At 47.0% G+C, this 16,407-nt stretch overlaps 1 protein-coding gene across 2 annotated transcripts in view; it reads left to right on the forward strand.

The window, feature by feature from the left end:
• Positions 1-766: 766 nt before the first annotated feature.
• Positions 767-16,407, forward strand: part of LOC137369707 (chondroitin sulfate glucuronyltransferase-like) — a 61,591-nt gene continuing 45,950 nt past the window's right edge. Inside the window, exons 1-3 of one of the 2 annotated variants that reach the window (XM_068031066.1) lie at positions 767-1,238; positions 1,274-3,538; positions 13,756-14,320. In XM_068031066.1, the coding sequence (XP_067887167.1) occupies positions 3,261-3,538; positions 13,756-14,320 (843 nt within the window). In that variant the 5' untranslated portion in view covers positions 767-1,238; positions 1,274-3,260. Of the gene's footprint in view, positions 3,539-13,755; positions 14,321-16,407 lie in introns of both variants that reach the window. The other variant, XM_068031067.1, reaches the window with a different exon arrangement.

Raw genomic sequence — 16,407 nt, forward strand, 5'->3', positions numbered from 1 at the left:
CTTTAACAATCTGGGATGCAATCCATCCGGCCCTGGTGATTTATCCACTTTCAAGGATGTCAGACCCTCTAGTATTTCCTCTCTCATTGCGCTTACTGTATCTAATATTTCACACTCCGCTTTAACTACAATGTCTACATCAACCCTCTCCTTTGTGAAGACAGACAAAAAACTCATTAAGAACCCTGCTCACATCTTGTGCATCCACTGTCTGTGGTGGAGGCAGATTCAATTGAACCCTTCAAAGAGAATTGGATAATTTATCTGAAGAGAAAACAGCTGTAGGACTACAAATAAAATTAGGGGAGTGGGACTAGGAGAAATAAAAACAGAAAGTGCTGGAAATACTCAGCAGGTCTGGCAGCATCTGTGGAGAGAGAAGCAGAGTTAACGTTTCGGGTTGATGACCCTTCATCAGAACTGGCAAAGGTTAGCAATGTGATAAGTTTTGTGCAAGTGAAAGGGGGTAGAAGGCAAGAAGAACAAAAGGGAAGGTGTGATAGAGCAGAGGGCAGGAGAGATTAAATGACAAGATTTCATGGGACTAGGGGAGTTTCTCTTGCATAACCGGCCCAATAGCCTTCTTCAGTGCTGTAACTATTGGGATTCTACATTACCTCAACTCTGGCAGCTTCCCCATTTTGTTGTCCTTTCCCGCGCTTTCTCCCTGCACGTGGATGTGAGACCGTTCTCGCGCCTGCGCTCTGCTGCCTCCGTCAGTGACGCGCAGGCGCACCGGTGAGGAGCCGGGGGCGGAGCGAAGAGCTCGGGCTCTGCGCATGCGTGGTTAACGGTCCGCGGAAGCCAGGAGCGGAGAGTGGGACAGTTGGCAGCTCCTGCACCGACAGACTATAACCTGGCGGAGACAGTCGCTAAATTGCGGCCTGGAAATTCACTCAGCATCGAGCTCTCAACCTGGGGACCATAAAGCCGAGATCAGGGCCCGCAACCTGACAGCGGGGACCAGGCCCTCATCCTCCAGCCGGACAGCGGGGACCAGGCCCTCATCCTCCAGCCGGACCAGGCCCTCCCTCCTCCAGCCTGATAGGGACCAGGCCCTCGCTCCCTCCAGCCGGACAGCAGGGACCAGGCCCTCGCTCTTTCCCTCCAGCCGGACAGCAGGGACCAGGCCCCCCCTCTCTCCCTCCTGACAGCAGAAACCAGGCCCCCCCTCTCTCCCTCCTGACAGCAGAAACCAGGCCCCCCCTCTCTCCCTCCCGCCTGACAGCAGAAACCAGGCCCCCCCTCTCTCCCTCCTGACAGCAGAAACCAGGCCCCCGCTCTCTCCCTCCCGCCTGACAGCAGGGACCAGGCCCTCCCTCCCTCCCGCCCGACAGCTGGGACCAGGCTCAGGCTCTGCCTCCCTCCAGCCTGACAACAGGGACCAGGCTCTGCCTCCCTCCAGCCTGACAACAGGGACCAGGCTCTGCCTCCCTCCAGCCTGACAACAGGGACCAGGCTCTGCCTCCCTCCAGCCTGACAACAGGGACCAGGCTCTGCCTCCCTCCAGCCTGACAGCAGGGACCAGGCTCTGCCTCCCTCCAGCCTGACAACAGGCACCAGGCCCTACAGCAGGGACCAGACCCTCCCTCCTCCCAGCCAGACAGCAGCGACCAGGAAACCAGGCCCCCTCTCCTCCAGCCTGAAAGCAGCGACCAGGAAACCAGGCCCCCTCTCCTCCAGCCTGAAAGCAGTTACCAGGGGACCAGGCCCTCATTTTCTCCCTCCCTCAGCCTGAGAGCAGGGGACCAGGCCCTCCCCTATCCCCAGCCTGAAAGCAGAGTGACTGCAGCCACTAATACTGCTGGGACTGACCCCCCCCCCCCACCCCCCACCGCCCCCAAACCGAGAACACAGGGATCTGAAGTGAGCCAAGACTTCAAATTAATTGAACTATTGAGCTTGTTCAGTGTGAAAATCTATAATCTGTGATAATGAGACTGCAGCCACTGAGCCTTGCACTATGATCTAAACCTGGCATTCACCATGTGAAGCATTTGATCAAGCGGTGTCCCTCAGTCTGACTGTGATAAAGTATTGAAAGTCTGAGTGCTTTGTGCCATGAGACTCCATCTGATGCGTCTTAAAGATTTAAACTGCGATTCAGATTGTTGAGGTTTGCAGCCTCATCAACCTAAAGGTGCTTTCCTGTGAGATTCTGATCCTGAGAGTGAGGAATTCTGTGATAGCATTTCAACTAAGAAGAATTTACCAGCCTGTTCCCACAATTTGTTTTAATGCTAAGGGAGCTCAAATAAGGATTGCAGGTGAAACATTCTATCTGACAGTCTCCCCTGATTTTCCTGTGGTTTAACACTGACTTATTGTTCAGTGCATCCACTTGATATGGCAGAGAGGTCCAGAATGTAAAAGTAGAAGGGATTTCATCTGAATCCTTTTCTCAACAGTCTAGCACCCCTTTACTGTGTGTTGAACATACTGTTTTTCTCTGTACCCACAATGAATATTGGGAAAAGTTATTTTCCCCCAAAGGAAAACGGAAGCTTGGAAGGGGTTGGGAAAGGTTTATTTCTCTGGTGTGTTCGAAAATATGTGGAAAACAAAGCAGATGGGAGAGAGAGAACAAACATGACTGTAGTAGAATTTTAACCAGTTTATGACTGGCATCAAGGTGTAGGATTTATGAGGAATTGAAGATGTTTTTGTCCCCCTGGTATTGTTTATGTACTGCCGTTAGTATTTATTATGCATTCTGGTGAAGTTTTCAAAGTTGTGCATTTTCAATTCTGTTGAAGTGCAAGTGGTTTGATATGCGATGTCAGTAGTTTCTACGTTGCTGTGTCTGGTGTGATCAGTGTTAGAGTTTTATTGATCATGTTCTGATTTGAAACTTTGGCTTTCTGTTGACTGTTTAAACGAGTGTGGATTAAATCTCCCTTTGAAACTGACTTTGTGCCCTTTGGGTGTCGCTGTAATATGCTTTCTCTCGTGATTGGAGAGACTTCCTTGTGACGCTAGCTTCAGGCAGAAAAAGAAAATCAACCCTCTTGGGTTGTAACTTTAGTGGGATTAAAATTGTTGAAAGTCAGAGCCAAAGTGTGGTGCTGGTAGCTTAGGCTTGCCACTTCAAGCCTGTCAGTACTTGTGTCAGTTTTATACGATTTGTGTCTGGGACAAAACAGATATTTCAATTATATAAGTAGTTCGAGTAACTTTCATAAGAATATTTGTATCACATCTTTATGTAGTGTGCGTCTCTCTCGCTTGCTCTCTGCTGGTTTTCTTGCTCACTCTATACAATGCGTTTGACTTCCCTGCTACTCTTCCTCCGCCCTGCTCTCCCCCTGATCCTGGGGCTATCCTTGGGCTGCAGCCTGAGTTTGCTGCGAGTCTCCTGGAGTCAGGGAGATGGGGACGAGTCGTGCATGGATGCAGCAGAGAGCAGGGGGCTGCCCCGTGACAGCAGACGCCTGGAACCCGGAGCTGAGATGGGAGAGCTTGGTGACAACAAGGAGTATGAACCCAGAATTGTCCCTTATTACAAGGATCCCAACAAACCACACAAGAAAGTGTTGAGGTAAGAATTTAACATGAAAAAGAAATGCATGTTGGTGATGGTTAAAAGAAAACACATGCTTGGAATATTGAATTTTTTTCCCCAAAGATGGGGCTTTCGTATTTAAATTGTTCTTGCTCTGACTTTTGCTGGGAGGATGGGTCCATGCGTACTGGCCACCGTACAAGACCCGGCCAAAGTGCACACTTTTCCCTGTATAAGCTTCAGTGGTGAATGGTGCCAAGCTATTCAACTGTGCAAAGCATCAGAACTATACCTGATTCTGTCCTTGCCTGACATCCAAGCAGTCCCTTTTCCAATTCGTTAAAGAGCAATCAAGAGTAGGAACACTGGTTAATTGCCCCTGGGAATGTCACTGAGGACAACTGTTGTGCCCCAACACCTACTGTCAGCCATAGCTCAATGGGCAGCTTGCTCACCTCTGACTCAGAAGGTCATGGGGGCAAGCCCCAGTCCAGTGCTGTACTGTCAGAGGTGCTGTCTTTTAGCTGAGACATTAAACCGATCTCCGACTGTCCCCTTGTGGGTGTAAAAGATCACACGGCATTTGAAAAGAAGAGCTGGGGGAGTTCTTCCTGGTCTCCTGGCCAATTTTTATCCCTCAACCAATATCATCAAACAAATTATTTGATTTTTATCTAATTGCTGTTTGTGGGATCTTGCTGTGTACAAATTGACCCCACGTTTCCGATATTGCAACAGTGACTGCACTTCAGTAAAAGTATTGACTGAACAGTTTGCGACGTCCTGAGGTTGTGAAAGTTGCGATAGAAATGCAAGTCTTTTTTTCTTTACTGTGGTTATAATCAGCTACTTGGGCGCAGATTGAGAATTTAGCATGCAACCTTCTGGTCTGTTCATCTTAGTACCGTATCATGGAGTTTGGTAACTCACAGAGCTACTGTGGGTCAGGGTCAGGTGGTTATTCTCTGGCTGTTCTACTTCGCTTCCCTGCCCTTTTTCCACAGATTTGCAATTTGTTCAAACAAGGATTTGAAGAGCTTTTTAATCTGTAGGGTGTGTTCACACACTGATACTGGGAAGAAATGGTAGTCTTGTTCTGCAGACCTTCAGGTTCAGCTTGGATCTTGACACAGTCAGGCTCACTGCTATTTTCCCAGTCCCATGGAGGCAGCTTGGGGGAGTGGGATGTGAAAATTTCAATGGATTTGGATCAGGCCGGCTTTGTGCCAGTGGCAACAACTACCTGCCCGACAGCGGCGGGTAGTCAATTACGATACATACTAGGGCAATCAGCCCCTATTCCAGCATGTTACAGTTGTATAGGACTTTGGTTCGGCCACATTTGGAATACTGCGTACAGTTCTGGTCGCCACATTATCAAAAGGATGTGGATGCTTTGGAGAGGGTGCAGAGGAGGTTCACCAGGATGTTGCCTGGTATGGAGGGCGCTAGCTATGAAGAGAGGTTGAGCAGATTAGGATTATTTTCATTAGAAAGACGGAGGTTGAGGGGGGACCTGATTGAGGTGTACAAAATCATGAGAGGTATAGACAGGGTGGATAGCAAGAGGCTTTTTCCCAGAGTGGGGGTTTCAATTACTAGAGGACACGAGTTCAAAGTGAAAGGGGAAAAGTTTAGGGGGGATATGCGTGGAAAGTTCTTTACGCAGAGGGTGGTGGGCACCTGGAACGCATTGCCAGCGGAGGTGGTAGATGCGGGCACGATGGATTCTTTTAAGATGTATCTAGACAGATACATGAATGGGCAGGAAGAAAAGAGATACAGAACCTTAGAAAATAGGCGACATGTTTAGAGAGAGGATCTGGATCGGCGCAGGCTTGGAGGGCCGAAGGGCCTGTTCCTGTGCTGTAATTATCTTTGTTCTTTGTTCTTTGTTCAAAGGATTGAAATTTTCCCGATGGCACATGGGGCCCCGCTGTGTCAGGAGCCTGTCAATGAAGCAGAGGCGGCTTCACGGCAGGAGGTCTGAGATGCAAAACAATTGAGGTATTTTTTAAATTTACAATGCGCTGGTCTCCCAGCCAGAAGACATGCCATTGCAGCCACTTCATGGAGACTGTTGTCTCTGCCAATGTTGTACCTGGTGCAGTGGCAGCCGCTTCCCTTCCTACTGAAGATGCCTCTATGGCACCGCCACCACTCCGGAGCAGCGTTCACACTGCGAAGGAGAAAGACAGCCTTAAACATGGGCCGTGCTGAATGGACCTCCCGACGTTGGAACCTGGCCACCATCCTTCATTGGACGTGGCTCCTGGAGGTGACTTCTTAATTGGCTGCTCCGAGAAGATCGTGGCTGATGTCGGGATCACGAGTGGGGAGTTCTGATGTCTCAACCAACACTGCTCCTGATGAGGATGAGTTGTACATGGAGGCAGGGGAGAGTGGCTGGTAAGCCAACGACAGTGGGTGACTGGAACCCGGAGCTGAGATGGGCCTTTGTCAGACTTTTAGTGCAGAACCACTGCTATGTTTGCATACAGAAGTCACTGTGGAAACAAATTTGCCTTATGAAGTGTTTGAGGGGAGGCGGTATTGTCACTGGACGAGTAACCCAGTTGAGCAACTAACTGGAGGAGGTGGCGCCACAAATATCCCCATCCTCAATGATGGGGGAGCCCAGCAGACAGTGCAAAAGATAAGGCTGAAGCATTTGTAACAAACTTCAGCCAGAAGTGCTGAGTTGATGATCCATCTCAGCCTCTTCCTGAGGTCCCGAGCATCACAGATGCTAGTCTTCAGCTGTTTCGATTCACTCCATGTGATATCAAGAAATGGCTGAAGACACTGGATACTGCAGCGAATATGGGCCCTGACAACATATGGCAATGGTACTGAAGACCTGTACTCCAGAACTTGCTGCGCCTCGAGCCAAGCTGTTCCAGTAAAGCTACAACACTGACATCTATCCGGCAATGTGGAAAATTGCCCAGGTATGTCCTGTACACAAAAAGCAGGACACGTCCAACCCGGCCAATTACCACACCATCAGTCTTCTCGATCATCAGTAAAGTGATGAAAGGTGTCACCGACAGTGCTATCAAGCGGCACTTGCTTAGCAATAACCTGCTCATTGACACTCTCAGTTTGTGTTCCGCCAGGGCCCCTCAGCTCCTGACCACATTACAGCCTTGGTTCAAACATGGACAAAAGAGCTGAATTCAAGAGGTGAGGTGAGAGTGACTGCCCTTGACATTAAGGCAGCATTTGACCGAGTATGGCATCAAGGAGCCCTAGAAAAACTGGAGTTAATGGGAATCGGGAGAAAACTCTCCTCTGGTTGGAGTCATACCTAGTGCAAAGGAAGTTGGTTGTTGGAGGTCAATCATCTGAGTTCCAGGACATCACTGCAGGAGTTCCTCAGGGTAGTGTCCTAGACCCAACCATCTTCAGCTGCTTCATCAATGACCTTCCTCCAATCATAAAGTCAGAAGTGGGGATGTTCACTGTGCAATGTTCAGCACCAATCGCGACTCTCATACTGAAGCAGTCCGTGTTGAAATGCAGCAAGACATAGGAACATAGAAGCAGGAGTAGGCCATTCAGCCCGTCAACCCTGCTCTTCCATTCAATACGATCATGGTTGATCATCCACTTTCATGCCTTTTTCCCACACTATCCTCATATCCCCTTATATCATTTGTATTTATACATCTGTCAGTCTTTGCTTTAAGCATACTTAATGACTGAGCTTCCACAGCCCAAGGGTTAGAGAATTCCAAAGATTCACTGTAAAGAAATTTCTCCTCATCTCTGTCCTAAGTGGCTTCCCCCTTATTTTGAAATTGTGTCGCCTGGTTCTAGACTCCCCAGCCAGGGGAAACAGCTTAGCTGCATCTACCCTGTATCCATTTAAGTATTTTGTAGGTTTCAATGAGGTCACCTCTCATTCTTCGAAACTCTGGTGAATACAGGTCCAGTTTCCCCAATCTCTCTTCATAGGACAGTCCCGCCATCCCGGGAACAAGTCAGGTGAACCTTTGTTGCATTCCTTGTATGGCAATAATATCCTCCCTGAGGTAAGAGGACCAAAACTGCACATAGTACTCCAGGTGCGGTCTAACCAAGGTTCTATACAGTTGAAGAAAGACTTCACTACTCCTGTACTCAAATCCTCTTGTGATAAAGGCTAACATACCATTAGCCTTAACTGCTTGCTGCACCTACATGTGAGCTTTCAGTGACTTATTGACAAGGACACCCAGGTCACCTTGTACAATTACACTTTCCAATCTCTTACCATTTAGGAAATACTCTGCACATCTATTCCTCCTACCAAAGTGGGGATAATCACATTTTTCCACATTATATTCCATCTGCCACGTTGTTGCCCACTCACTAAGTCTGTCCAAATCCCCTTGAAGCCGCTTTGCATTTTCCTCACAACACACATTCCCACCTAGTTTTGTGTCATCCGCGAACTTGGAAATACTACATTTGGTCCCCACATCCAAATCATGGATATATATTGTGAACAGCTGGGACCCAAGCACTGATCCCTATAGTACCCCACTAGTCACAGCCTGCCAACGCGAGAATGACACATTTATTCCTACTCTTTGTTTTCTGTCTATTAACCAATCCTTAATCCATGGTAGTATATTACCTCCTAACCCATGTGCTTTAATTTTGCTAACCAACCTCCTGTGGGGGAACTTTATCAAAGGCCTTTTGAAAATCCAAGTATGCCACATCCACCGACTCCCCTACATCAATTCTGTTAGCAACATCCTCAAAAAAAACTCCTACATGTTCGTCAAACATGATTTCCCATTCATAAATCCATGTTGACTATATCCAATCAGATCATTATTATCCAAGTGTCCATTTATTGCATCCTTTAGAATAGTTTCTAGTATTTTCCTAACGACTGATGTAAGGCTAACAGGTCTGTAATTCCCTGTTTTCTGTCTCCCTCCCTTCTTAAATAGTGGGGTGACATTTGTGACCTTCCAATCTGCAGGAACCGCTCCAGAATTTGTAGAATTTTGGAAGATGATCACGAATACATCCACTATCTCCATAGCTACCTCTTTCAACACTCTGAATGTAGAATATCACGCCTTGGGGACTTATCAACCTTCAGCCCCATTAATTTCTCCAATATCACCTTGTTACTAATTTCCTTCAACTCGTCACTCTCCCTAATCGCTTGGATCTCTAATTCTGGGAGATTTCTTGTATCTTCCTCAGTGAAGACAGACACAAAGTATTCATTTAGCTTTTCTGCCATTTCTCTATTCCCCAGTATAAATTCTCCTTACTCTGCCTGTCCCACATTTGTCTTAACAAGACTATTCCTTTTTATGTTCCTATAGAAGCTTTTACCGTCCGTTTTTATATTTTTTGCTAGCCTACATTCATATTCTATTCTCCCTTTATCAGTTTTGTCGTCCTCCTTTGCTGTATTCTATCCCAATCCTCAGGTTTACTACTATTTCCAGGCTTGGCCGATAAGTGTCAAGTAGCATTCGCGCCACACAAGTGCCAGGCTATCTCAAACAAGAGAGAATCTAACCATCTCCCCTTGACCTTCATTGGTATTCTGATCGCTGAATCCCCCACTATCAACATCCTGGGGGTTACCATTGACCAGAAACTGAACTGGAGTAGCTATATAAATACCGTGGCTGCAAGAGCAGGTCAGAGGCTAGGAATCCTGTGACATGTAGCTCACCTCCTGTCTCCCTAAAGCCTGTCCACCATCTACAAGGCATAAGTCAGGAGTGTGATGGAATACTCTCCACTTGCCTGGATGGGTGCAGCTCCAACATCACTGAAAAAGCTTGTCACCATCAAGGACGAAGTAGCCCGCTTGATAGGCACCCCATCATTCATTCATTCCCTCCACCACTGGTGCGCAGTGGCAGCAGTGTGTACCATCTAAAAGTTGCACGGTGGCAGCAGTGTGTACCATCTACAAGATGCACAGCAGCAACTCACCAAGGCTCCTTAGACAGCACCTTCCAAACCCACAACCTCTACCGCCTAGAAGGACAAGGGCAGTAGATGCATGGGAACACCACCACCTGCAAGTTCCCCGCCAAGCCACGCATCATCCTGACTTGGAACTATATCGCCATTCCTGCACTGTTGCTAGTCAAAGTCCTGGAACTCCCTCCCTAACAGCACTGTGGCTGTACCTACCATATATGGACTGCAGAGGTTCAAGAAGGCTTCTCAAGGGCAGTTAGGGAGGGCAATAAATGGTGTTCTTGCCAGTGACAAATTTTTATAAAAGTCACTAAAATAGAATAAAAATGCCAAAACAATCTGCTTGGGCTGGAGCTTGGTGTTGGTGATGACATATGAAGATGTTTTACAACAACAACTTGCATTTATATGGCACTTTTAAGATAGTAAAACATCCCAAGGTGCTTTACAGTGACACCAAACACATCAGCAGAACCTAGAACTCGAGCTTGGTTGCGGAGATAACTTTTAAAGGAGCGTGTTAAAGGAGGAGAGAGAGTTAGAGAGTCAGCGAGGTTTAGGGAGGGAATTCCAGAGCTTGGGGCCCAGGCAGCTGAAGGCCCAGGTGCCTGTGACTCTGTCACATCCCCTTGTAATTTTGACCACCTCTAATAGGTCCCCCCTAATTTCCTCTGTTCTGATGATTACTGTGCATTTAACTACTGAGCCATACAAGTGCGACCTTAGCTCTGAGCTGAATTAGCTGGGTGAGTAGCACCTAAATCTGCCTTATTGATCCTGAGCTCAGAATCAAAGAAAGCTGCCGTTCCTGATTACAGTGCAGTGCCGCTGGCCAGGAAATGCACTGAGATGAGCATGGGTGAAGTCAGCTTAAGGATCGGATTCAGGCGAGCTCAGGATTCGGACTGGGCTCAGGCTGTGATCATAAGAAATAGGAGCAGGAGTAGACCATTTGGTCCCTCGAGCCTGCTCCACCATTCAATAAGATCATGGTTGATATGGTTGGGGCCTTAACTCCACTTTCCTGCCTGCCCCACATAACTTTTACTGTAGATCAAAAATCTGTCCAACTCAGCCTTGAATATATTCATTGATCCAGCCTCCACTGCTGTCTGGGGAAGAGAATTCCAAAGAATAACAACCTCTGAGAGAATAAATTCTTCCTCATCTCAGTATTTTGAAACTGTGCTCCCTAGTTCTAGATTTCCCCATGAGGGAAAGCATCCTCTCAGCATCTACCCTGTCAAGCCCCCTTACAATCTTATATGTTTCAATAAGATCACCTCTCATTCTTCTAAACTCCAATGGGTAGACAATCTCTTCATCCCAGGAATAAAAGCAAAATACTGCGGATGCTGGAAATCTGAAATAAAAACAAATGCTGGAACCACTCAGCAGGTCTGGCAGCATCTGTGGAAAGAGAAGCAGAGTTAACCCTTCTTTGGAAGGGTCACTGACCCAAAACGTTAACTCTGCTTCTCTTTCCACAGATGCTGCCAGACCTGCTGAGTGGTTCCAGCATTTCTTGTTTTTATTTCTTCATCCCAGGAATCAGCCTAGTGAACCTTCTCTGAACGGCTTCCATTGCAAGTATATCCCTCCTTAAGTAAGGAGTCCAAAACTGTACACAATACTCTAGGTGCAGTCTCACCAATGCCCTGTACAATTGTAGCAAGACTTCCCTACTTTTATACTCCACCCCCCTTGCAATACAGGCCAATATTCAATTTGCCTTGCTAATTACTTACTGTATCTGCATGCTAACTTTTTGTGATTCATGTACAAGGCCATCCAGATGCCTCTGTGCTGCAGCATTCTGCAGTCTCTCTCCATGTAAATAATATTCTGCTTTTCTATTCTTTCCACCAAAGTGGACAACCTCACATTTTCCCACATTATACTCCTGCCAAATTTTTGCCCACTCACTTACCCTACCTATATTTCTTTGCAGACACTGTGTCCTCCTCACAACTTGCTCTCCTACCTATATTTGTGTCGTCTGCAAATTTGGCTACAATACTCTCCCTTCATCCAAGTCATTAATATAGATCGTAAATAGTTGAGGCCCTAGCACTGATCCCTGTGGCACTCCACTAGTTACAGCTTGCCAACCTGAAAATGACCCTTTTATCCTGACTCTCTGCTGATATTTCCTCCTCATCTAAGCATGTTGTAATAATGACTTAGCTAAAATACTAGAGGACTGATTGTGCCCATGGAACTAAAAAGAAATAACTTGAATTTCTCGAGTGCCTTTACAATCTCCAGATCATAGGATGATGCAGCTTAGAAGGAGACCATATGGCTAAGTGTGTCTATGCCAGCTCTTTCCACTCTCCTACTCTTTCCCTGGTCTGCGCTGAGCGTTGCCGGAGGTCACAGCGTGTAAAGAAGGGAGTTTGGTAATTGAGTGAGCTCAGTAAGGAGGGGAACTATAAATTAAGAAAAAAATAAATTTGAGTGCACAGAGTGTAAAGTGGGAGTTTGCTGCGTGAGGGAGGGGGATGCTTTCTTTCTTCTACCTTTTTTCAGCCTCCAGTAGCTGCCTCTCTCTTCGTTACAGGGGAAGAAGCAGTTTGGTGAGTAACTGGTAAGTTATTTTGCTTCTCATTGTAATAAGTTTTTAAAGTTACGTTATGGCAGGTCAGCTCGGCCAAGTGGAATGTATGTCCTGCGGTATGTGGGAAGTCATGGACGCACCACGTGTCCTAGACAACCACATCGGCAGTAAGTGTCACCAGCTTCCGAAGCTTGAGCTCCGGTTTCGGAACTCGAGTGGCAGCTGGAGTCACTGTTGTGCATTTACGAGGCAGAGGACTCGGTGGATTTCTTTACTCAGAGGGTTGTGAATCTTTGGAATTCTCTACCCCAGAGGGCTGTGGAAGCTCAGTCATTGAGTACGTTTAAAGCAGAGATTGACAGATTTCTAAATACCAATGACAGAAGAGGACATGAGGATAGTGTGAGAAAAAGGCATTGAAGTGGATGATCAGCCATGATCGTATTGAATGACAGAGCAGGCTCAATGGGCTGAATGGCCTACTTCTGCTCCTATGTTCCTGTTTTCTTATGTTCTCCACAGCCTTGTAATTTTTTTTCCCTTTGAGTATTTATCCAATTTTCATTTGAATGTTACTATAGAATCTGCTTCCACTGCCCTTTCCGACAGTGCATTCCAGATCGTAACAGCTCGCTGTGTAAGGAGGAAAATATTTCCTCCCATTGCCTCTGGTTCATTTGCCAGTCACCTTAAATCTCTGTCCTCTGGTTACTGATTCTCCTGCCAGTGGAAACATTAGTTTCTCTTTATTCCCTCTCTCAAAGCCCCTCATGATTTTGAACACCTCTATCAAAGCTCCTCTGCTCTAAGGTGAACAATCCCAGTTTCTCCATGTAAGTGAAGTCTCTCATCCCTGGTATCGTGCCAGAATATATCTTTGCTGCATCCTCTCAAAGGCCTTGACATCCTTCCTAAAGTTTGGTACCCAGAATTGAATGCAATACTCCAGCTGAGGCCTAACAAATATAAGGTTTAGAGTAAATTCCTTGCTTTTGTGCTCTATGACCGTATAAAACCAAAGATCCTTTCTGCTTTTTTAATGGCCTTCTCAACTTATACTGCCACCTTCAAAGATGTCCCACAGCACTTCACAGCCAATGAAGTACTTTTGAATTGTCACCGTTGTAGAGACTGTTGTAACGCTGCAGCCAATTTGTGTACAGCAACGAGACGATGACGATTGGGTCTCAAAATAACATGCACGGCAATAACTTGGTAGAAGTGTACTAGTTCATTGTTGAACTAAAGTCACAAGGGTTTGTAGTGAAGCAATTGTGAGAGCAACTTCGTGCCTTGTGGTCATCAGCCACTCTCCAGCAAAAAGGAAAGGTAAGACTTGCATTTATATGCCTCCTTTCATGACCTCAGGATGTCCCAAATCACTTAATAGCAATGAAGTACTTTTTTGAAGTGCAGTCACTGTTGTAAATAACACGGCAACCAATTTGCACACATCAAGATCCCACAAATCAAATGACTTAAATAACCAGGTAATCTGTTTTCTTTATTGATGTTGATTGAGAGATAGCTACATTGAGAGAGAAATAATGGCCAGGACACCAGGGAGAACACCACCTCCCCCAGCCCCAGCACTACTTCAAATCGTACTCTGGAATCATTTTCGTTCACCAGACCTTACAGGTATTGGTACTTTTGGAAGCGGAGGGAAGATGTTATTGTGGGAGGGAAAAGTACAAATGCAGGCACCAGTGCGTGAGGTTGACTATTTTTCTTCTACCAGGACACGTTACATCCATACGGAGCTGGGAATCCGTGATCGACTGTTTGTTGGTGTCCTGACGTCCAAGGCTACCCTGAATACATTGGCTGTCTCTGTTAATCGGACAGTGGCCCACCACTTCAGCAGGCTGATTTACTTTACTGGGTTTCGCAATACAAAGATCCCACATGGGATGCAGATAGTCTCCCATGGAGACGACCGGCCAGTGTGGCTGATGTACCGGACTATCCAATACATCTATGAGCATTTTGGTAACGAATACGACTGGTTCTACTTGGCGCAGGACAACACGTACACGGAGGCCGAGCGTATCAAGTCTCTCGTTTCTCACCTGAGCATCAACAAGGACCTGTACTTGGGCCGGGCGGAAGAGTTCATTGGTGGCGACCTGGAATCACGTTACTGCCACGGCGGCTACGGTTATGTAATGTCGCGGAGCGTCCTTGTCAAGCTTCAGCGGTACCTGGACAATTGTCGCAATGATATCCTGAGTGTTCGTCCCGACGAGTGGCTAGGTCGCTGCATCATCGACTACATTGGCATCAGCTGCGTCGACAAACACAAGGTCAGTCACAAGTCAGTTTCCCCTTCCCTGCTCTTAAGACACAGACCTGCTTGAACATAGTGTTGACTTTACACAGACAGTGGTGAGAATTTGAAACTTGCTACCACACGCAGCGATTGAGGTGAATAGCATAGATACAATTAAGGAGAAGCTACATCAGCGCATGAGGGGGAGGCACTTCTTCACACAGAGGGTGGTGAGGTGTGGAACTGTCTCCCACAAAGCAGGAGGTGCTAGCTCAATTAATTTTAAATTTGAGATCAGTAGATTTTTGCTGGACAAGGGTATGAAAGGATGTGAAGCCGAGGTGCGTGGATAGAGTTAAGATAAAGATCATGCATGATCTCATTGAATGACAGAACAAACTCGAGGGGATGAATGGCCTGTTCCTGTTTTCCTAAAGGAATAGAAGGATGTATTGATATCGTGCGAGGAGGCTCATGTGAAGTTTAAATGCCAGCATAGACCAATTGGGCCGAATGGCCTGTTTCTTTTCTGTAAATACTATGGTTCTGTGGCTGGCAGCTCCCAGTGGGAAAGGCCATCCTTTGTTTGTGAGCTTGCACTCTAGGTGCGCTTTTCGACTGGAGAGCTAATTAGTACCCTGTATGATGCGTTGGTGAGTCGATGTGCCCCTTGCCCAGTGTCCACGTGTGCGTTCTTCACAGCAGCAATTACTGGATCGTGACCAAAGGATCATTGACTGGTGCTGCCCGCCCACTAGAACCTAAGAATCTGAGCCAGTTGTTTTTTTTAATTCTTTCATGGGATGTAGGCATCGATAGCTAGGCCAGCATTTATTGCCCTTGAGAAGGTGGTGGTGAGCTGCCTTCTTGAACCGCTGCAGTCCATGTGGAGTAGGTACACCCACAGTGCTGTTAGGAAGGGAGTTCCAGGATTTTGGCCTAGTGACGTTGAAGGAACGGTGATATAGTTCCAAGTAAGGATGGTGTGTGGCTTGGAGGGGAACTTGCAGGTGGTGGTGTTCCCATGCATCTGCTGCCCTTGTCCATCCAGGTGGTAGAGGTCGTGGGTTTGGAAGGTGCTGTCTCAGGAGCCTTGGTGCGTTGATGCAGTGCATCATGAAGATGATGCAGTGCATCATGAAGATGATGCAGTGCATCATGAAGATGATGCAGTGCATCATGAAGATGATGCACACTGCTGCCACTGTGCGTCAGTGGTGGAGGGAGTGAATGTTGAAGGTGCTGGATGGGGTGCCAGTCAAGCAGGCTGCTTTGTCCTGGATGGTGTTGAGCTTCTTGAGTGTTGGAGCTGCACCCAGCCAGACAAGTGGAGAGTATTCCATCACATGCCTGACTTGTGCCTTGTAGATGGTGGACAGGCTTTGGGGAGCCAGGAGATGAGTTACTCACTGCAGGATTCCTAGCCTCTGACCTGCTCTTGCAGCCATAGTATTTATTTGGCTACTCCAGTTCAGTTTCTGCTCATTGGTAAGCCCCAAGATGATAGTGGGGGATTCAGTGATTGTAATGCCATTGGATGTCAAGGGGAGATGGTTAGATTCTCTCTTGTTGGAGATGGTCATTGCCTGGCACTTGTGTGGCGCAATGGAAGACTAGCGATGTTGGACCATCCCAAAGCGCTTTACAGCCAATGAAGTACTTTTTAAAATGTAGTCATGAAATGTGGCAGTCAATTTGTGCACAGCAAGCTCCCACAAACAATAATGTGATAATGTCCAGGTGATCTGTTTGTGATGTCGGCTGAGGGATAAATATTGGCCAGGTCACCAAGGAGAACTCTCCTGTTGTCCTTCGATTAGTGCCATGGGATATTTGACCTTTACCTAACTAGGCCTCAGATTAACTGAATGATGGCACCTCCATAGTGCAGCGTTCCCTTGGTACTACACTGGGAGTGTCAACTTGAATCGTACTCGTTTCTGTGGAGTGAGGCAGCTCCAGCTGCTGCCCTGTTGGAATTGTCAACAAGACCTGGGTTTCCAATCTTTTTGGCTTAGTGCTCCATCAGTTGTTGCCTTTGCTCACTCAGCCGCGGGCAGATTAGTCAGTGTTTAGATAAAGTTTTAGTGGATTAGTACCCTGTATGTGGCATTGGTGACT

This window comes from Heterodontus francisci, chromosome 5 (genome assembly GCF_036365525.1).
Source record: "Heterodontus francisci isolate sHetFra1 chromosome 5, sHetFra1.hap1, whole genome shotgun sequence".
NCBI lineage: Eukaryota > Metazoa > Chordata > Chondrichthyes > Heterodontiformes > Heterodontidae > Heterodontus > Heterodontus francisci.